The sequence below is a fragment of the Hyperoodon ampullatus genome (assembly GCF_949752795.1).
Source record: "Hyperoodon ampullatus genome assembly, chromosome: 7".
NCBI lineage: Eukaryota > Metazoa > Chordata > Mammalia > Artiodactyla > Ziphiidae > Hyperoodon > Hyperoodon ampullatus.
Window position 1 is genome coordinate 67,456,066 of NC_136920.1, and position 23,028 is coordinate 67,479,093.

General features: G+C 41.7%; 1 protein-coding gene across 1 annotated transcript in view; it reads left to right on the plus strand.

Moving 5' to 3' along the window:
* The window catches only part of LOC307055602 (F-actin-monooxygenase MICAL2-like), a gene marked incomplete at its 5' end in the record, with an annotated part of 69,412 nt that overhangs the window by 33,335 nt on the left and 13,049 nt on the right, over positions 1 to 23,028 (plus strand). The window contains 3 exons of the mRNA XM_079707818.1: positions 205 to 320; positions 4,068 to 4,160; positions 7,207 to 7,300. Of these exons, the coding sequence (XP_079563944.1) occupies positions 205 to 320; positions 4,068 to 4,160; positions 7,207 to 7,300 (303 nt within the window). The remainder of the gene's footprint in view (positions 1 to 204; positions 321 to 4,067; positions 4,161 to 7,206; positions 7,301 to 23,028) is intronic.

The window sequence follows — 23,028 nt, forward strand, 5'->3', positions numbered from 1 at the left end:
CAGGGACCCAGAAATGTAATTAACATAGAGGGCCAAATTTTCAGTTGCCCTTAGGTGCTGCCGCCTCCCGCTCATGGCAGGTGCAGTGAGGGGAGGGCAGGGAGGAAGAGAATGGGGGTAGCAGGGAGGAAGGAGAAGTGGCTTTGGGTCATGACGCAGAAGAAGAAGCTAGGAGTTCAGTGAGTTCTTCTGTTCCCATTTCAGGTCCCAAGCACGTCCCCATCAGAGCGCAGGTGACAGGGACTGCCTCTTCCACCTCTTCTACCACCACCTCCTCTGCAGATGAAGAATTCGATCCTCAGCCTTCCTTGCGGTCAAAGGTAACAACAGTTGGCAAACCAAAGGGGGCCTTGGCTTGAGGGGGCCGTTTACCATCCAGATTTCAGGCCCAATGTGGGCTCCAGCTGCAGCAGTTTCATTAGGAGGATCACGTTTCATTGCATCTGACAGCAACCACTCTTTTTACCTGGAACACCCTAAGAATTACCTTTTTATATATATTTTTTAACTTTTAGGAACTTGCCTTTCTCAGAGATGTCAGAGTGGGAAGGGGGGAAAAAACAGACATATGTACTTGAAACCATTTGGTGACTGCAGCTCTTAAAGTGGTGATCCAACAAGCAAGCCATCGAAAAAATTAAAACAAGCAGATGTGTATTTCCCTAGGGGTAGCACAGCTTCATTTAAGAAGCACTAGAGGCAGATTGCATGGAAAACGTTATGTTTATTCTAATCAGAAATACGAAATGAACCATGCAGTTGCATTTAGGCTCTGAGGATCCCCACTGACTAGCCGTGTGCCGGCGGGGGAATGGCAGTTCTTCTCTCTGCTTAATGAACATTAATTTCTGGAGAACCCTTTAAATAACTCCCATACCCATGGATTAAAAAACACAAACGTCATTGTATGTCTTTAAATGCGTCTGTATGTTACATACACGGAGACACGCATCCCATGACCAAATCCCACCATTGTTTTCTTTATCCTCTGGGGCTGGAAGAGCTGAATGGCTGGACATCATATGCTTCCTGGGCGGACAGAAGCAGTTCACTGCTCTGGCAGTGTTTATTTTTTGGAGCAGTAAGGATCTGTGGAGAAAGAGAGAGAACCAAATTTATTTACTTAAACTCAACTTTTCCATATCTAGCGCTAGGAGCTTTGGCATCATAAGTCATTCAGGGGTTCCAGCTCCCCACGGCCCACCTTGGAGCAAGTCAGGAGGGAGCTGGGACATGGTGGGGAGAGAGAGAATGAGAACAAGAGAATACGTAGAGATTTCTGATTTCTAACCGTGGGTGTCCATGATTAGTTAGACACTCAGTACCAATGAATTCTATGTGTCGTGTTGATTTCTGGGATTTCCTTACAGACCCTCTCACGCCCTTGAGTGACTCTGAGTTAATTCTGTATTCAAATGAGGCAGAAGCCCCAGCATCAGCCATTCTGCCACTCATGGGGGACCAAAAGAATGGAGTGGCTGAAAGCCATCGAAATGGCAAGACCATGATACCTAGGGCAAGCCTTGCGAATAGCTCCTTGTCTCCTGCTGGACCAGAACAGAGCCAGTCATCACATAAGCCTGCAGTGTGGTAAACCTTGCCCACTTCACCTGGCTTCCAACACGGCCTACTCTTCAGGCAGGGAAGCTGGCAAAAAGGTTCCTTCTTTATGACTTCCCAAGGGCTCACACTGAAGGAACGAGGGAAGTGTTTTCCCTTCTAGTTTCTTTATCTCTTCTGCCCCATACCGGTGTGTCCGCAGCCACATGGCACAGAGCCCACGTCAGCTCAAGTGAACCTTTGCAAAGGAAACTGGAGACAGGATATGCAGCCTCACCTGTTTACTTTGCCGCCTCCCCTCAAGTTAATGCCTGGATCTGAGAGAGGGGGACAGGCAGCTTGTCTTCAGCCCTGCCAGATTTCTCCCTTTCACTGTCCTTCATCTTTTTCTTCCTTAGCCCTTAGACGTTTTCCTTTCTTCTCTGCATCGCCATCACCATTACTGAGGATGTGAGAACCGTGCCTGGTGGAATGTAAGGCTATATGAGCGTTTGTTAATAAATCATCCCTCTTTTTTTCTATGTCCACATCTTTTAATAAAAGGCAGTAGAGGACTTTCTTTCCCTGTCTAGGTTCTGCTTTGCTGACTCTTGATAAAGAAGTTGGGGTTTGGCAGCTTTGCTGCTGGGAAGTGCTAAGACAGCACAATGCTGTCAAGGCATCCCTCGCTGAAATTGCTTGAATGGTCTTAATTTAGGGGGAAAGTTTGATATTTCTATAAAGCAGAGGTCCTTGATGCATCTGCACCGAATTTGGCACGGGAGAGGCAGAATAAACTAGATAGAAATGTGGACACTGGATTCAGGTTACCTGGGCTTAGCTCCTGGCTCTACCAATTCCTGACTGTGTCATTTTGGGCAAGTTATTTAACTTCTCTGAGCTTTGATTTCCTTATCTGTGAAATAAGTGTAATTTGTGGAATAAATAAAATGATGCATGTTAAGTAATCAGTACAGTGTCTGGCACATAGCACTCAAAAAATGCTGGCAATTATTATGTAGATTAGTATATAGTGGAAGCTCAAGAGATATTTGTTAAATACCACCACACCCCTCCCCACCCAGCCTTCCCAGAAAGGTCCTGGCTGCTTAAAGGAGGGGTTCCCTCACCCAAATGGCCTGGAACCTCTGCAGTTGTTGACAGTCAATCTGGAAGTTGTCCTCTAGCAATAGAGATGTGATATAGAATAAGTTTGAGTTCTGAGAGTCTAAATTTCCTTCCAAGGATGAAAGAAAGGTTGAAGATCTTTAGGATTCTACATCCTACAGAGCATTTTAGAAAAACCAAGTTTCGTCACTGAGCTAAATGTTTTCACCAATGATCTGTAAACATTCTGAACCCTGAAAGCTGGATGCTTTCCTAAGGAGAGTGATGGAATGGGTGGCAGAATGCCAAGGATCCATAAAGCCCTGGAAAGGCACTTGCTTTTAAGGTAAAATCTCTGACCTCTATTATGGACCTGGGGTCAGGCCTGTTAGGTCTATTCCCCACTTGTGTATTTATAGCCCTTTTAATGGGCAAACATTCAGCTCAACCAGAGCTACTGAATGCCCAGGCACCAGGCTAGATGTAACAAGTTTTTAATTCCGTATTTATTTCTGCCAGCATTAGAAAGAAGTCTCTCGCATGTTCTCATTCTCATCCTAATATAGAAAATTGATGTGTATGCTCTGAGAAGGCAAACATAATAAAACTGGCCCAAGTTGGACATTTATTTTGTATATGTAAGATGTATACATACATACATTATACATACTACATACATACACACACATATATGAAAAATAGTAGATTTTAGTAAGAAATTATAATCATGCTAATTTGTATAATAATAATATAATAATCATACTGGTAACAGTAAAAATCATAGTATTTACTGAATATCTATCCCATATCTTTTTCAAGTATTCTGCAAAGGACTTGACCCACTTTATCCCATTTAATCCTTATCACATCCCTACAAGGTAGGCATTAAATCATTCTCATCACTCTGAAGAGGACGCTGAAGTTCAGAAAGTTGTATGACGTACCGAAGCTCACACAGCTCAGCTGGGGTTTGAATGCCAGCTTTGCGTGGCTCCTGGGCCCAGTGCTCAAACGTTATTCTCTGCTGCTTCTCCAATCAGAAGAGTCTCCTGAAACTTCCAATATGTGGAGCTGGCCACACCACTACTTCTCCTTTCTCTGCTGTCTAAAACCTGGAAGAGACACCGTCAAGATCTGGACAGCTATTTTAAATGCCTCAATTTTGAATGTTCTGTATTCTACTAGCCCAGGCACACAGAGAACCCAGTGGTATTAATGACGTATTTGTACAAGCAAAGTGAAGTAGGAAAGGCAATCTTATGCCTAGATACAGAACATTTCCATCACTGCAGAAAGTTCTGTTGACATTGTTGTTCTAGAAGCTAAGCAGTGGTTTGGTTGGAGAGGGCAGAGTCTGTGACAGTATTTTGTAAATTTCAATTTCATTCTTCAAGACGTTTTTTTCTTCTTGGTTTTTGTAGGAGAGGAAGACACTAAGAAGAAGAAGGAAGCTAGAAAAAGCAACAAAACAATTGGTTAAGCAAGAAGAATTAAAAAGACTTCATAAAGCTCAGGTCAGAAAACAAACTTGAGCTGAGTGAGTGGGTCTGGGATCCTGGTGATCTGGATGTGGAAGCCTTTGGAAATCTGTATTGCACTGGGGAAAGATAGGTCTCTCTTCTCTGAGCAACCGGGCTTGTGGCTATTCTAAAGGCTCTGACTCAATCCCTGGTGGGACTCTGGGGCCTGGAGGGCCCAGGTGTTGAGTTGGCCCACTCCCAGCTGCCTTTCCATCTGCAGATGCGTGTCCTGCAAAGTGAGCTGGAACAGCAGCCAACACACGGCCTTGGGAACAATCCCAGGCCCTTAGTGCCACACACGAGTGGCCTTAGTTTTGTCCTCTGTGAGGACACAACCTTCCCCTGACTTTCTGACAGTGTCTTTGCTGAGCTGACAACTACTGGGGCTGTCTCTATTCCAAGGTTAGTTGAACACACAAGCATCTAGCATTCTGCTACAGATTCCCTGGCCTGATTGTTTACTCCAAACATTTCTGCCCAAGTTGATCTGCCCACCTGCAAAATGAAGCAGAAAGTCAAGGCACACCCCCCTCCCTGAGGACCCCAAACCTAGCCTTGAGGGACAATTGGGTTTTAGGATAGAAGGACTTAGAATGACCACTCATGTTAATGCAGCATACCCTACATCCCTTCTTCCAGTTGTTTGCTTTATCAGGCCAGGTAGTCCTGTAATTTGTTTCTGACAAAAGCAGGAAGTCACTTACTCCAGCCTCCTTTACTCTCCTTAGTGACTGACTTGGGAGCCACCCCCTTCCCCTAGTGGCTGGGAAAATTCCCATAAATTCCCTCTGTCCATTCTCAACTTCTGAAACAGGCTTTCTTGAAACATGTCAACTTTTCCTTCTGAGAACATGAGAAGTCTTTATGAAATGGATTGGCAAACTCAGCAATTTCCCCTCCTTCTGTTTTTACTCCAGACAGTAGGCAGTGATAACAGAAGAATTACGATGGCCTTTTGAGGCCTAATCTACTAGCACCCATACCAGTCCTGTATAATCTTTGAGATTTTCATCCTTAGTTTCTAAAGAATGACCACCATATCAATCAGCTTGAGCTGCCGTAATGACATACCACAGACTGGGTGGCTTAAACCACAGAAATTTATTCTTTCACAGTCCTGGAGGCTGGAAGTCCAAGATCAAGGTGCCTGCAGGATTGGTTTCTGGTGAGGACTCTCTTCCTGGCTTGTAGACAGCTGCCTTCTTGCTGTGTCTTCACATGACCTTTTTTTTCTGTGTGCATTCAGAGAAAGAGAGAGAAAGAATTTTGGTATCTTTTCCTTTTCTTATAAGGACACTAGTCCTGTTGGATTAGGGCCCACTGGTATGACCTCACTTAACCTTATTTACCTCCTTAAGGACCCTATCTCCAAACACAGTCTCTTTAGGGATTAGGACATCAACATATGAATTTGGCGGTGGGAGGGGCACTACTCAGTCCATAACAATTATAGAGCCATAATTGCAAAGTAATCAGTAATAAAGTCATTTAAATGTTTCCCTTCCTTTAGCAATTCTAGCCGTGCCAGCAAGAGACAGATCTATAAAGATATAATTGTCTTTAAAAGAGAGACAGAGAGGAAGAGGGCATAAAATTACAAGTAGTTTTAGATAGAATTCCCATCTATTTCAAATTTTATGTTCGGGGCTTAAACACTCTCAGCTGAGACAAGAAGCCAGGTGGCTGCTCCATCCCCACCCCTCCCCACTGCTACCCTTGCTTGGGCCTCTTCACGGGTTGCAGATGCCTCAGCGATTGTACTTTGAATCCAGGGGAGACTTAGAAGGATGTGGAGTTAGGGAGGAAGAGGAGTGAGACAGAGCTAGAGGAAGGTAGGAAAGGAAGAACACACACGTTCTACCTGCCCAGACAGCTGCCACTCCCTTGAACATACCTGGTGTGCCAGGTGCAAAATCTGTTCTGCCAAGAGATGTGCCTTTTGGCAGCGTGTGTTTGAAAGCAGAGAAAATGGACGGGGATGAACAGAATGTACAGAGGACAGGTTTTCCCTTCATTTTCCTTCCTAATATACAAGCGAGAAATAGCTGGTAGGGAAAATAAACATGTAAAGGCAAACGCAGTCATGATCCCAAGCCTTGCTAGGTGCCTTGATGGTTAGGTTAAGGTTATGGAGGGGGTGCCTTAATGGGATAAACATTTCTGTCTCGTCTTAATAAACTGCTAGTAATAAGCCACAGTGCACTTCCACAGACAATAAAGAGCCCCCGTGGTGCAGTGAAAGAATAGGTTGCCAGTTTGTAGCTGAGGACAGGAGCAGGACAAACCAGGAGAGGAACACCCAGAGCCCCAAGAGCTGGCCCGCGTCTGCTGCTCCAGAACATCTTCTTTTTTGTGTGTGTGTGTTACGCGGGCCTCTCACTGTTGTGGCCTCTCCCGTTGCGGAGCACAGGCTCCAGACGTGCAGGCTCAGCGGCCATGGCTCACGGGCCCAGCCGCTCCGTGGCATGTGGGATCTTCCCAGACTGGGGCACGAACCCGTGTCCCCTGCATCGGCAGGCGGACTCTCAACCACTGTGCCACCAGGGAAGCCCCAGAACAGCTTCTTGGGAGGTGTCTGCTGGTTCTTCTTGGGAGAAGAAACGTGCCCTGTGTTTGCCGCTGGAGATCCTGTCCTACTCTGGGTAGGGGCTGTAGCTCTGATGGCTGTGCCATCACCATGGTCAGAGGCCGAGGCTCCGAGGAGTCCAGGAACTACAAGGACCACCCACCCAGCACAGCAGCCTCTGCCTGAGAGCATGTCTGTGTGACTGGCCTGGTCAAAGGGGAGTGTTTTAATGTCTCCTTGGGGGCAAACTGAGCTTACACACAGACTCCTTGCTTTATGTTTTCATACTTAAAGAAAGGAAATGTCAAGTTCTAGTTGTTTTGGGAATTCACGGGTTCTTACCCAGTTAATCGAGGAGGTGGCATCACGAGGGAGAGGGCTTCTTCCTCTTGGAAAGTAGGTGGCAGAATTGGCGCCCTTGCATGACTCTGCACGTTGAAAGTACCTGCGTGACGTATGATCCTGGCATTGCAGGCCATCCAGAGGCAGCTGGAAGAGGTGGAGGAGTGGCAGAGGGCTTCCGAGATCCAGGGCGTGAGGCTGGAGAAGGCGCTGAGAGGAGAAGCAGGTAGGCATCCCTGCGGGCGGATCTGGGGCAGCGGGCTCGGGCCCGTGTCTGTGGTCTGAAAACAGTGCCGGTCTAACCATCTGGGCCAAACAGTGAGACCTTGTCACCCGCTGTGGAACTGTCAACACGGACCTGTGGTGCTCAATCCACAACTGCTTCCCACTTTCAAAATCAAACTGGTTGTCCAGTTTGAAATTCCCAGGGCATCAGTCAGCCTGTGGGCCTTGGATTTCTGGTCTGTCCAGTCTCTCTTCTGCTAGTGTGAATGTTCTTTGCAATTCAGGGATTAGGATAAATTCAGGAGGAACAGTTGGGTGTTCAAGCAATGTTGGTAGTGATTCAAAGCCTGGACTTGGAGTCAAAGTCCTGGTTTCTCCCTTTACCACCTGTAGCTCCCTTTATCAGCTGTAGAGCCTTGGGCCAGTCACGTTCTAAATCTTTATGAACTTTCATTTTCTCCTCTAAAATTTGGATAATCGTGGTTTCCTATCTTGTAGAGCTGAAATAACGATTAAAGGAGATATATATATATATATACATGATGAAATATATATATGATGAAATTAAATTAGCACATTACCTGGCATAAGGTAAAGCAATAAATAGTAACTGTTCTACTGGTAGCTTCAGATTCTTAGATGCAAACAGAATTCATCTGGTGAAGGCCTGCTTTGTATTGGACATTAAGACAGTAGGTCTCTAACGCTAAGTATGACGTTTCCTGCCTTTGAGAAGTTTATGGTCCATTGAGGGACACAGACGTGAGAATAAACCACAATACAGGGGGACGAGGGCTGTGATGGGAACAAGCATTAGGGTGGAATGAGGACAGAATCACGAGGTTCCTAACTGATCTCAATGGGGAAGGGGGGTGGTCAGGCTAATCACCTGCAGGGGGTGATCTGTTAAGACAAGAACTGGAGAAGGAACCGGAGGTTGCCAGGGAGGTGAGGAGACCATTCTGGTAGAGGGAACAGCACCTGCAAAGACCAAAAGTAAAAAGACGTGAAATGCCGTAACGAATAAGGAACCAGCAGAGAGTTTTGAGTGAGGAATGAAACTGAAAGAAATCTATGTGTTTGTGGAAACCATCCAGCAGTGGTGTTGCTAGTGAATTGGGGTCAGTGGGGGGGTATTGTCTCTTTTATAAAATTGAAGGCCAGTTGATTTACAATATTGTGTTAGTTTCAGGTATACAGCAAAGCGATTCAGTGATATATATATGTGTGTATATTGGGGGTATTGTCTCTTTAATTTCTGATGTGATGCCTTTAGCCTTCTGTATTTGGGATATAAAATGTGAGAAAGCAGACCCTGAAAACACATATCTCTGTGTGTGGTCATGTAAACAACATAGGGAAAGGTTAGGGCTTCAGTTCTCTTAAAAGTTCAGTTATTCGAGAATAATGGTACCAGCAGGGGCAGACCCAGATTTTGTGAGGCCCGAAGCTCATACAAAGTCATGCAGGCAAACCTATGGGGCAGCTCCCAGAGCCCTGCAAGGGCCGGTCCACGTGAGAGGCCCTGTGGTTTCAGCTTCTATAGCTGTGTGGTTGTTGTCTCTCTGGAAACCGAGTCTGACTTTACCCCTCTGTGCCTCAGATTCTGTGTTTCTGAAGTGGGAGTGATAATTATACTTGTTCCTTGGATTTGTGGTGAGGATTGGCTAAAACAATGTATGTGGGAGCCCAAGCACAGTGCCTGGCATGGGAGAGAATGTTAATAAATATTTGCTCCTTTTCTTACAATACTCGGTGCATTTCCTTGCAAAGAGAACCCAAATCCACCCATCAGAAGTAGGGTTCTTGACAAAAGTGGTAACTGTTTCTCACTGCTTGGAGTCCCTGCCTACCTGTACAGCCATTGTCAGGGCTTTCAATACAATGAAATGTTTGGTCATATTCCCAATCAAGAAGGCTCAGCACTTGTCTTTAGGAGTCTGCTAACTTCAGTGAGAGCCTTAGAAGTGAAAAGGATAAATCAGCAAAGCTAGGACATGTTTCATTTTTCTGGGGAGGCAGTATGGCATGGTAGGGTAAGTAAAATTGTAAGCGTCAAGGAGCCCTGTGTTCAAATTCTGTTCCACTGCATTTAGGCTGTGTGGTTTTGGGAGAATCACTTAACCTCTCTGCTCCCAGATTCCTTATGTGAAAAATGGAGCTCATAATCCTCACATTACCAGGTCATTTGGAGAATTAAGTGTATTGGTGGACCAAGAGTCTCCCAAGAATGCCTACCACATTGTAGGCATTTAATAAATGGCTACTGATATTATTTTACAAAATGTTAAATATCCATTCACACTTTTAAAAGAATTGACTCTCTGATCTTTATTGCTTGAAATTTAAAGTCTGGAAACCAAATTTTTAAAGCTTCTGAAATCTCCCTCACCCTCAGTATAAAAAAAGGCTATTTGCAGTTATCAGCTAAAGAAACTCGGCCAGCTTATGGTGTTTTCAAAGGTGTATTTGCCTGGCCAGAAGATGGATTCTGTTCATTCCCTCTATATCCTTGGTAATTTAATTCCCCTGTTAAGTTTATGGGCCTTTTTCTCCTTGATTGTCCTTATGTGGGTGACAGATGCAGATTAACAAGGGGCAGGAGACTGAAAGAGTCAAGTCACAGAGAGCGGCCCCAAAGGAAACCAAACAGAAGATTTGCAAACCAGGCATTGAAATTAATACACTCAAACTTGTAATAACATTTGTGCAATAATAATATTCCTTTGCAGTTTAATATTCTACTCAGCCCCTTTAAGAGCTTGCCCTGGTGCTTAATGAATGACCGATGCTTATTAGGTTAAGTTGTATTTGAGATGGCCTGGGCTGCTCTGGTTCAAGTGATTTAATGGGAATTATTTAATAAGTATTATTAGGATAATTAGAAAATGATCACAGTTAGGCAATAATATTGAACTATAAAGGTTGTGAATAACCAGATTTAGAGACAGGCCTGAAAACATGAGTCGTCTGCGACAGTTATGCAAGTCTCCTCTGATAATGATGTGCGCCAGCCTGAAAGGGTCTTTTGTTCCTAGGAGTTATTCATTAGGCGAGCATTGAATTAGAGGAACACGCGGGGGTGCAGGACGGAGGGCAGTGATGGCTGATGAGCAAAATGAGGCTTTGATGAGCTCCCAATTGTCGTGACAACAATTCCTGCTTTCTCTTTTTCCAACAGTCAGAAATAAGCTCTCCCACCCCCAGGAGGGGTTTTTCCCCGTTTTGTCAAGGCAAGGGAAACAAAGAAAAACAAAAGTCCAACAATCCACCCCAGATGACAAGTCATTATGTTCTGTAGGGTGTGTGTGTGTGTGTGTGTGTGTGTGAGAGAGAGAGAGAGAGAGATGGACGTCCTTGACAAAGGAAATGGATTCTGCTGATGGTCCTAGCTGCCCAGAGTAAAGGACCATGATATGCAGCAGCCTGATTGCTCTGAGCCTCACCATCTATGAAGAGGTCAAGTCGAGCTTTGCAGCCACTTAGACTCTTCTTGGTTACCTTCTGGTTTTGTTGGTTGTCAGTGTAGTGGTCAGTGTTATGTGCGATGGAACACCACAGTTTAGCAAGAGGCCACCATTCAAATTTAGTAGATAACAGAATCTGTGCTTTCTTTCAATACCTGGAGACAGGTAAAATCTGGTGAAAACTGAGATCAGCTTTGAGGGAGAAAAGATTAGTCCCCAGGGGAATGTAACGGAATATTCCTCCCTTATAGCTTTACCAACTTTGAGGATGGTTTACCAGTTGATTGCCTGCATCCCTGCATTGAGCTTCTTGCTTTTTTGTTTTAGAGCCCGATGGCTTTTCCTTCACACAGATAAGGGGTTTACAAAGAAATAGCAGGGTGTCTGAGGCTGCCAGCAGGTGGCAGCAGGAGCACACATTATGACAAGAGAAATCGCAATGAACCCTAGGCAGGAAGAGGGAAGTAGTTTGGCTTACACTCTGTGGTTTTTATCTTGACTGCTGCTGAGGAACAGAAGAAACAATAATTTCCTGGATAATAAAGCAACAAGGTGCCCTGAAAATGACACAGATATTAGAATCAGACACTCCTGAGTTTGAATCCTGATGCGATTCATAGACAAAGACTCTGAAGTTGGTAGCTAAGCAACCAAGGAATTTGGATGGATTTGCTACACTCTATGTGCTGAAAGTAAACATCGATATTCAGTGCATCAGAGCAAGGGAGTTTTTACTCACAACACAGCAAACAGCAGGAGCAGCAGTGTGGTACAAGTTGCCCTGTATCTAAGTGCCAGGGTGTAGCCTGATAGGTCCTGATGGCAGCTATGCACACAGTGGATTGTGCCACAGTAGAGGAACTCAGCAGCTTTTATGGCAAGCAGTAAATAAGCCAGCCCCCTTTCCCAGGAAGCAAGTAGTCTACTTGGCTGGCTGCAGGAGTGGCTCAGGGACACAGGATGGTTAGGCCTTGCTATTTGGCACACTCAGCAAGGACATGCAGGGATGCTCAAGGTTTATGACAGATTACCTCACTCAACAAATGTCAATAATCCATTTATTATGTATTTACCTCTGTTTTTAGCCTCAGTAGCCACCTGGTCGAGCAGTGGCCTTATAACAGAGATGGACCCAGTGAGGGAGAGACTAAGATTCTCTTCCTGAAGAAGCCTTGGGTCCTCTCTCCATTGCATGGATTCTAGGGTCATTGAGGCTTCAAAGCTGTGTGCCCTAGACAATTGCTTTACACAAAAAAATTCCCGTGACAGCAGCAAGAAATATGTTTTATATCACAAGTTAGTACACATAAATATATAATTGAATAAAATGTTTCAAGAGATAATATTGAATTTTGCTACATATAAAAGACTACTACTTTCTATTCTGTCTCATTTTTAGTGCTTGTTGTGACCCATAAAATTAATTTTGCAACGCTCGGTTTTAAAAAACACTGTCGTAATAATTTTACCTGAAAAAAATATTTTAAACTAAATACCCACTGGCCACCTCATCCAAGGATACAGAATGTGGTTCCTAAGAAGTGTGGAGCAGTGGAATGGTGGACTAAATACTATAAAAGCCCATTCACTGCAACAAGATACTTTTGAAAACATTGCTAGGCTCTTTTTTTTTTTTTTTTTTTTTTTTTTGCGGTATGTGGGCCTCTCACTGTTGTGGCCTCTCCCGTTGCGGAGCACAGGCTCCGGACGCGCAGGCTCAACGGCCATGGCTCACGGGCCCAACCGCTCCGCGGCATGTGGGATCTTCCCAGACCGGGGCACGAACCCGTGTCCCCTGCATTGGCAGGTGGACTCTCAACCACTGTGCCACCAGGAAAGCCCATGAAAACATTGCTAGGCTCTTAAGTAAGTGAGAGAAATCTCTCAGGGCCATAAAAGAGAGAGAAAAGAAGGTATGCTGAAGCCTACATGTTCCAGGAAGGAAGCAAACACAAAAACAGAAATCCAGTGTTGCCTTGGATCTAACAAAAAGTAGGGGAGCTAACCTTGAGATTCCCATATTAAGCCAGGTCTCCAGCACTCCAAAACCAATTATAGATCCTATATGGAAGAAACCATGCCTCAGTTTAGGCTCTCAGGTTTCAGACAGATTATGTTAAGTAAACCATGAGCTTATAATAATAATTTTAAAAATCACCCAAAACACCAAGAAGTGAGCCACTAAGAATGAGGTTCAAGCAAAATCAACAAATTTAAATGGCCAAGAACTTCAACTATAATTATCAAATACAGAATATACTATGTCTCTGTGGGAAACATTTAAAGAAATAGAAGATTACATACAAAAATTAGCAAGCAGAAAAATAAAAGTGAACAGACAACACCACCTTAACCTTAACCAATCATAACCATAATCAAACTAACATCATGAGCTTCCTGCTGTGGTGTACTAAGAAAGATACATGTTCACTTATGCAGCACCTCAGCCAGAAACGCTTACCTTGAATTTAACCATAAAAATACAATCAGGCAAATTCAAATTAAGAGACAATCTGCAAAATAAGTGAGAAAAGTCAATGTCATTTAAAAAAAAGGGAAGGAGGAATCTAGGGAACTGTTCTAGATGAAAAGAGACTAAAGAAACAACTAGGGCTTCCCTGGTGGTGCAGTGGTTGAGAATCTGCCTGCTAATGCAGGGGACACGGGTTCGAGCCCTGGTCTGGGAGGATCCCACATGCTGAGGAGCAACTAGGCCTGTGAGCCACAGCTACTGAGCCTGCACGTCTGGAGCCTGTGCTCCGCAACAAGAGACGCCGCGATAGTGAGAGGCCCGCGCACCGTGATGAAGAGTGGCCCCCTCTTGCCACGACTAGAGAAAGCCCTCACGCAGAAATGAAGACCAACACAGCAAAAATAAATAAAATAAATTAATAAACTCCTACCCCCAACATCTAAAAAAAAAAAAAAGAAACAATTAATATAATGCTTAATCCTTTAGGTTTAAATTTTTTCAAATAAAAACTAATGATTGGAGTTTTTTTTAAAAAAATAATCAAATAAATAGAGAGTTTAGAAATGAAAACTATATTCATTGAAGCTAAAACTTCAGCGAATACACTAAACAGTAGCTTAGACACAGCAGAAGAGAGAATTAGTGAATTGGACCATGTATCTCAAGAAATCAATCAGGAAGCAGCACATGAATAGAAGGAGATGGAAAGAAGGAAAGAGTAGCTTATAGACATAGAGGATAGAATGAGAAGGTCTGGTGTATGTTTAATTGAAGTCTCAGAAGGAGAGAATAGAGAAAATTAAGGTTGAGTATTATTTGAAGAGATAATGGTTGAGATAATGGCTGAGGTGCTGAGCAAAGCATTTAGAACAAGGTCTGGCACCAAATGCATGGTTTATAAGTGCTAGCTTTATTTTTTCCAAAGTGGATGAAAGGCATAAATCTACAGATACATGGAGCCCGAGATAGAGAAATCAGGATAAATTTAAAATAATCCACACTTACCTAGGCACAATGATGTGAAGATGTAGGATACCAAAGACAGATATTAAAATGGATAAAGAGAAAAAATAATTCACTTAAGAAAGGAACAAAATTTTTACTAACAGCTCTCTTAACAGCAATAATGGATGTTAGAAGACAGTGGAATAATAATTTCAAAAGGCTGAAAAAAAAAAACCCCTTCAAGCTAGAACAGTATACCCAGAAAAACTATATTTCAAGAGCAAGTGCACAATAAACAAACATTCAGTTAAAAAAAAAAGATTTAACTATCTACAAACAAAATTCTAGTAAATATGCTTGAAGGGAAAAAAAATAGATAAACCTAGGAGGACAATCTGAAATAGTCAAGAAGAAATGGTGAATGCAAAAAATAATAGACATGTAAGTAAAACAAATAAACATTGTCAGTATAAAATAATATGGATTTTTTTCAAAGATAGAACTAAAATACCAGACTAAAATGGACATAAGTTGGGAGTTGAATGATTAGAAGTGAAGTGTTCCAGGGTCCTTATGTTGTCTAAAAGGAGTCTAAAATACTGATTAAGTTTAGACTTTATTAGGGTATTAAAAATTACCTATTTAAAATTTAAGTGTAATTATGAAAAGAATAGAAAAAAATGTATAACTTCAAATCAGCTAGGGAAAATAAAGGGAGAAAAAATAAGAAAAAATAATCAACCAAAAAAACCCCCCACTCAATTCTAAATAGAAATTTAAAAGCATTTTAAAAAAGATAAAAAGCACAAAGAAAGATGGTAGAAACAAATCTAAATATCTCAATAATAGTAGTGAAAGTTAACAAACAACAATACCCAATTATATGCTATTTAGCAGGCACATATAAAACATAAATAAATAAAAGGTTTAAAGTAAAAAAAAATTAACAAGTATATACTAACAAAATAAAGCTAGGGTAATTATATTAAAAGCAGATACCTTTAATACTTGCTTTAATACCAAAATCATGATTAACAATAAACAGGGTCACTACATAATTTAAAAATGATCAACTCACCAAGATGATATGACAGTTTTAAATGTTGTATGTATTAACTGTAATAGGCTCAAAATATATAAAACAAAAAAATGATAAAACTTCAGGGAGAAATTTCTACTATCATGGCAGGAGGTTTTAGTACATCTCTCAATTAATGAGAGTCAAACAAAACATTACTATAAATTTGAACATTGCACTTAATAACTTTAATTTAATGGACATGCACCCCCAAATTAGAGAATGTATATTTTTTCAAGTTTACATGATGATTTACAAAAATTGACGATATTAGTTCATAAAGTAAATCTCAGAGAAGCCATATTATACAGGCCACATTCTATACTACAATGTAATTAACTTAGAAATCAGTAACCAAAATGTGTTTTTTAAAACCATGCATTTGGAAAGTAAAAATATACATTTCTCATGGATCAAAAAAAAATAAAGTTGATATTTTTAAAAATACTTGGAAATTTAAAAGGTACTAAATATGCAAAGGAAAACCATAGATCAAAACTCATGAGAAGCAGTGAAAATGGTCCTTAGAGGTATCGCCTTAAATACTGTTATTAGGAAAGAAGAAAGGCTTAAAGTTAATGAGCTTAGTGTCCAACTTCATTTAGAAAATGAAAAACAAAATAAACCTAAAGAAAAAAGATAGGGCTTCCCTGGTGGCGCAGTGGTTGAGAGTCCGCCTGCCGATGCAGGGGACACGGGCTCGTGCCCCGGTCTGGGAAGATCCCACATGCCACGGAGCGGCTGGGCCCGTGAGCCATGGCCACTGAGCCTGTGCATCCAGAGCCTGTGCTCCGCAACGGGAGAGGCCACGACAGTGAGAGGCCCGCATACCGCAAAAAAAAAAAAAGAAGAAGAAGATAATAAATATATGAGCAGATATAAATAAAATAGAGAATAAAGATAAAACAGAGAGGATCAAGCAAGCCAAATGTTGGTTCACTGGAAAAGTTAATAAAAGACTAAAGGCAATCCTCTTAAATTGGTTTTTTAAAGAGAGAAGAAATAAATTAGAATGAAAAGGGCAGACACAACCACAGATACAACAAAGATTCAAAAAGATAAAAGAATATAATGAAAATTTAATCCAATTAATTTTAAAATTTGGCAATCTAAGGGTGACTTAACAATCATCATATTAACAAACTAAAAGGGAAGCCCATATGGGCTTTTCAATAGAAGAAGAAAATATCGTTTGACAAAATTCAACACTCATTTAGGATAAAAACTCTTAGCAAAAAAAGAACTTTTTATTTTGCCTTCTTGAAGCTTAATTTTTTTATTATATAAGTTTTGGTGTACAGCATTATAATTTGACATCTGTATACACTATAGAGTTGTTACCACCACAAGTCTAGTTACCACCCGTCACCATACAGTTGATCCCCTTCACCCGTTTCACCCACCCCCTAACCCCTTCCTCTCAGAAAACGCTACTCTGATCTCTGTATCTATGACCTTGTTTTTGTTTTATTTTGTTTGTTCATTTTTTAAATTCCACATATGAGTGAAATCATATGGTATTTATCCTTCTCTGTGTGACTTATTTGACTTAGCATAATACCTTCAAGGTCTATCCATGTTGTCACAAACAGCAGGATTTCATTCTTTTTTTTGGCCAAGTAATATTCCATTGTGTATATATACCACATTTTCTTTATGGATTCATCTATTAGTGGACACTTAAGTTGTTTCCACATCTTGTCTATTGTAAATAATGCAGCAATGAACATAAGGCTGCATGTATCTTTTCAAATTGGTGTTTTTGTGTTCTTAGGATAAATACCCAGAAGTAAAATTGCTGGGTCAGAACTTTCTTAATTTGAAGGATATCTTCCAAAACCCTGTAACAAATACCATTGTTTAATGGTAAAATATTAGAAGGATTTCTTTTAAAATCTGTGAAAAAAGAGGATGCCTGCCATCACCTCTTCTTTCAGTATTGCACAGGAGACCCTACCCAGTACAGTAAGACAAGGATAAAATGGCACAAGGTTTGGAAAGGAAGAAACAAACTTTTGTCATTTCCAGATGATAGAATTAACCACATGGAAACCCAAAGGAATGTACAGATAATTTTTTAAAATAATAAGAGCCTATATCATGTAATTGGAAATAATATCAAAGTAGAAAAATCAATTGCATTCCTATATCTCAGCATTGGTTTCTAAAAAATGACATAACAAAGAAGATATTGCTTACATTAGCATAAAAACATGAGGTGCCTAGGAATAAATCTAACAAAAAAAATGTGTATAACCTTTATGGAGCCAACTTTAATACTTTACTGAAAGCCACCAAAACACCCAAACATGAGACTCCCCTTGTGGTCCAGTGGTTGGGACTCCACACTTCCACTGCAGGGGGCACGGGTTCGATCCCTGGTCAGGGAACTAAGGTCCAGCATGCTGCATGGCGTGGCCAAAATGTTAAAAAACAAACAAACAAACAAAAACCCAAACATAATCTTACATATATGAAAACTTGATATAAGCCAGCAGTATCACTGCAGTTCACAGGAAGTAAGTGATTCTGGGACAACTGGTTTTCCGTATAGGAAAAAAATGAAATTGAACCTTATCTTTAACCATATAATTTGGAAAATATATTTGCAACAAATGTAATCAATGTCATAAAAATTAATGACTTTAATATGAAAATGGCACTTGAAAAGTTAAGAATCTTTTTGACCTCAATTTGGTAGTCTATAGACACCATAAAGGAAAGGAAAAGGTAAGCCACTAATTTGGAAAATACATTCACAACAAATATAACCAAAAAAGAAAAGCCACTAATTTGGAAAATATATTTGTAACAAATATAACAAATTTTCAGTATTCCAGAATATGTAAAGAACTCTTAAAGATCAATAAGAGACAGGCAAATAACTCCATATAAAAATAGACAAATGGCATAAATATACATTTCACAGAAGAATACTCATTAGTAATTAAGGAAGTGCAAATTAAGACTACAGTGAGAAACTATTTTAAACTATTAAATTACCAAAACTTATAAAATCTAATACTAAGTATTTGGCAAGGGTGAGGAACAAAGGGAGCTCTTATTCAGTGTTAGTGGGAGTGTAAACAGCCACAACTCTTTGGAAAACAATTTGTCTTTATGCTGTAAAGCTGAACATTCGCATACCTACTACTCAAGAATTTCATTCCTAAGTATATATTCCAGAGAAACTTTTGCCCACATGGATCAGAAGACATACACAAGAATGTTCATAGCAGCATCATTCATAGTAGCAAACCGCTAAGAACAACCTAGATATCCATTAACAGGAAAATGGATAAATTGTAGAACAGTTAACTGTGGCACATACAACTGAATATTGCATATACAACAGTGAAAATGAATGAGCAGCATAGAGGCATTTTAGAAACATATAGAAAGAATTTAAAATGAGCAAGTTGCAGAGACCACATATAGTATGATATCATTTCAATAAAATTCAAAAGCAAGAAAAACTTTATGATGAATAGATATGTAGCTAAAAGCAAAACAAAACAAAAAGCTGTTTAATAAAGGAAGGACTAGAATTTTTGTTTTTCAGCTGCAGCCTCTGGCTCCCAGAATGGGGTCATGAGCTACCTTCTAGCATCCTGGCTTTGCCAAGACTGAATCAGGCCAGACCCCCAGTGCAGCTTTCTAGATTATCACCGTCATGTGTAAGGAGCCTGTGGGAAGTCAACGTACCCAGAGCACTGGGTACAGAAGGCCTGGCTAGAGATTTAAATGAAATAGGCCCGTGGATGAGCACAGGATCTTAGAGCCGACCAGAGGCCAGAGAACAAGAGGCAGGGGCTGAAACCCAGCCAATCTGAGGGAGATACTTGCACACTGCTACTGAGGATTCTGGCTGTAATCACTCTACTGCCGGTTCATGCTCCAGACCATCACTGATGGTGTTGAGGGCATTGAGAGAATTGCAGCAAAAACCAAATTAGAACTTCTCAGAGATTCTAAGGGGGCAGGAAATCATGTCTAAAGAATTAGATAGTTGTGAACCAGAGAGCAACACAAGACCCAACGTGGAAAAACAACACACCAATACACAATCAGAGAAGCATTCAGCGTTACCAACAAAAGGAAATGGTTAAAAAGCCACGACTTTAAAGAACGGATTGTTGGGCCTCCCTGGTGGCACAGTGGTTGAGAGTCCGCCTGCCGATGCAGGGACACGGGTTCGTGCCCCGGTCCGGGAAGATCCCACATGCTGCGGAGCAGCTGGGCCTGTGAGCCATGGCCACTGAGCCCGCGCGTCCAGAGCCTGTGCTCTGCAACGGGAGAGGCCACAGCAATGAGAGGCCCGCGTACCGCAAAAAAAAAAAGAACGGATTGTTCATTTAGTCTGTTATTCTCCATTGAGAAAAAAGTTACGGACCATTAAGTGCCATTCCCTCTAATGTAAGCAGGGACTAAGTGCTGTCAGGCTAGGTGATTTGAACTTGATTATGGGGGGTTATAGAAGAATTTCAGTAGGGAGTGACAAAGTTTGCTTTGCTTTTTTGAGAGCTCACTTAGGGACAAGTGGGTTGATTTACATGACTCCATTAATAGCGAGTTGTTTTGTGTTGAGTTTTGACTACTTTATTTCACTTAAGCAAGTGGAATCCTTGCATTTTGTCTAGGAAAGAGCATGGTGTGAGGGCACAGGAGCAAAGGAAGAACCAGTCGACTGTGGTCACAAGCAGGGGTGGCAGTGTGGGTTAGGTAACTGGGCTATTCTATTCACAGCCAGAGGCTGCTCGCTTTCTGGCCGTGCCATTCTAGCTGCATCCTGGTTCCCAGATGTAGCAGTCACATCCCTGCCCTGGAAGGGCTTTCAGCTCACCAGCAGCCATGGGACCAGCTGGAGACATGGTTGAGTGCACAGTCTGTATAGGCACAGAGTCTCTAGTCTTCTTCCCAAGCAAGTGCTGACGATCCAGCCAGCCATATGACCCTTCCGTTTACATGGAGACAAAAAATATATATAATTATTTAAGAGCTTTTATTAATCTCAAGTGAAGTTACCAGATAAAGTTTAGCCATATGTAATCAAGTCAGGGATTACACTCTAGTTGAGGTTTAAAGATATACAGCAAATACTCCACGTGGAACTATAGAACTAGACACTGGAAGAAACAACAGCGTGGTAATGGCAATGGTACATTTTATTGAATGTTTACTATGTACCAGGCACCATGCTCAGCATTTTGCATGCATCATCTCATTTAATCTTCATAACCGATTTAGGAGGCAGGGACTATGATCACCCCCATTTTTCAAGAGAGGAGACTGAGGCAGAGATGTGAGGTTACTTGATCAAGGTCACACATTTGTAAGTGTGAGAGAAGGTTTGATCGATCTCAAAGCCCATGCCCTCTGCCACTACACTCTACTGCATCTACGGTGAGGGGCAATGCTGCTTGAGACTTCATTAGGACCTGCAAGGAAGCTCTCTGGTGGGTAGCAGTGAGGTGATGGAAATCTCAGTACATTGCTGAGGTTGAGAGTAAGGCAAGCCTGGGATAGGCACAATCTGCCTGCACCCAATGCTTTGGGAAAGCAGATTCCCTAGAAATCTGCACTTGATTCCATGTTCAAAGATCCCCAAAAGTGCTTTTGACTACTGAGGAAAGGAAGAGTCTAAAAAATAAACTGGGGCTTCCCTGGTGGCGCAGTGGTTGAGAGTCTGCCTGCCAATGCAGGGGACATGGGTTCGTGCCCCGGTCCGGGAAGATCCCACATGCCGCAGAGCGGCTAGGCCCGTGAGCCATGGCCACTGAGCCTGCGCGTCCGGAGCCTGTTCTCCGCAACGGGAGAGGCCACAACAGTGAGAGGCCCACGTACCACAAAAAAAAATAAAATAAAATAAAAAATAAACTGTAGGCTAAAAAGTTGAAAATTATTCCACTCAAAAAAGTAAATTAAATTGATTGATTCAGTTCAACCTGTGTTTGTTGAGTACAGCATCAATACAAATCAATGAGGCTGCACAGGGAACTCTCTGAGGGATCTGATTTTAGAAGGACACAAGAAAGATTGAAGAAGGGACTTGGAAGGCAGGATAAAAGTCTGGCTTGAACCTGTAGGTATAATGTAGCAAAGAGGCTGAATCTGAAAAGCAACAACAAAAAATACTCTAAAGACAGCAAAACAGTGCTGTTTCTTTTGGATTAAAGACAAGGCAAGGATAGACCCAGCACTGAAGCAGATGGTATAATGTTACATGATTGGGGAGAGGCAGGGTTTTCTACTCTCTGCTTTTGTTTTCTTAATCAAGGAAAATGGTCCTCAATCTAGAAATGTTAAGCAAATATCTAGATGAGGAAATTGAATCTGGATAGGTGAGAAAAATGGGAGAGCAATGAATTCAGGTTTCTAAGCCCGGGTGAAAGATGATATGTACATACAGAGAGTAGTGTCTTTGATGTGGCCTTACTAAATCAGAATTTGTTGATTGACTGAGTTAACCCCCTGGTGTTGAAATAAGTTGCAGATATACCTCAGTCTTTGAAGGCTCACGAAGAAATCCTGGACCAAAAAACTAGAGATGAGTACATTTTCTACTTTCACATGAGAAAGAAACATGAGTTCTGATCCTTGTCAAAATTCTAGAAAGGATTGTTAAAGAAATTGTGAATATGAGAAAGAAATTTAGAGATTACTAAGGAATCACTGGTGTTTACTTAGAAGCTTTGGAAAACAAATGTCATTTCCTTTTGTGGGTGGTGTTGTGAGGTTTGTCACGCCAATGGACAAAGCAGGCTTTGTGAAGCTTGGTTTCAGGAAATTATTTTGTTATTAAAGTTTCTTATAAGAGCCTAGTGGACAAGATACAGAAATGTAGACTGGATGGTACCAGTTGGGTGCCATGCGTTTAAAGTTTATAGAACAGTCTCATCCAAAGGTCTCTAATGGGCTAGATCGCTCTGTTCTTGGTCTAGTCCTATCTGATGTTTTGTTTTTCAATATAGTGTAAAGGTACAGGATGCCCTTTTTTATCGATTCCACAGAAATCCCAAATCTAGGAGAAACGTGTCAGATGGAGAAAATATCCCAAAGATTTCCCCTTGATGGAACAAAATAAACAAGATGATAATTAACAAGACACAAATAAAGTCTTGAATTAGGTCTAGAAAAAGATCAGTTGCACAAGTAGAACATAAAGTCATCAGACTTCACCACCCCTCGTGTGGAAAGACCAGATTCGACTGCAAGTTAGGAAGAGCCAGGTGAAGACACTGCTGCTAAAAGGACTTCTGCAATCCCAGGGCACAGGGTGAAGATGCAAGGGTGTCTCTCCGCTCTGGGTTGTTTGATTCTGGACTCTCCTTAAGATGTATCCTGGGAAATTAGAGGGCAAACAGAGGTGGGTAGCTCTTTTATGACAAAATGATAAATGACCTGGAGGTACTGATGAAATAAGAACACTTCAGTGTATCATGAGACCTGCCTTCAAATATCTGAATGTCTTTCATGAAAATATAGAGTTACTGTTCTCTATTTTCCTTGAGAGGGCACAACTGGACTCACTGGCTTGCAGCCAACCCATCAAAAATCAAAAGAAAGAAGTTTTCAATACTTAAGAGTACACAGCCCTGCAGTGGGCTTCTTGGACAGCAGGGAATTCTACCATCCTTGGAGAATTATAGTAGAATCTGGGGTGGGAGGGAGGTAGAGGGAATTCCTGTGTGCCTCCATGGCTGGGAGAGATGATGACCCCTAAGTGTTCTCCCATCATGTATATGATTTGAATAATGACCGTTACC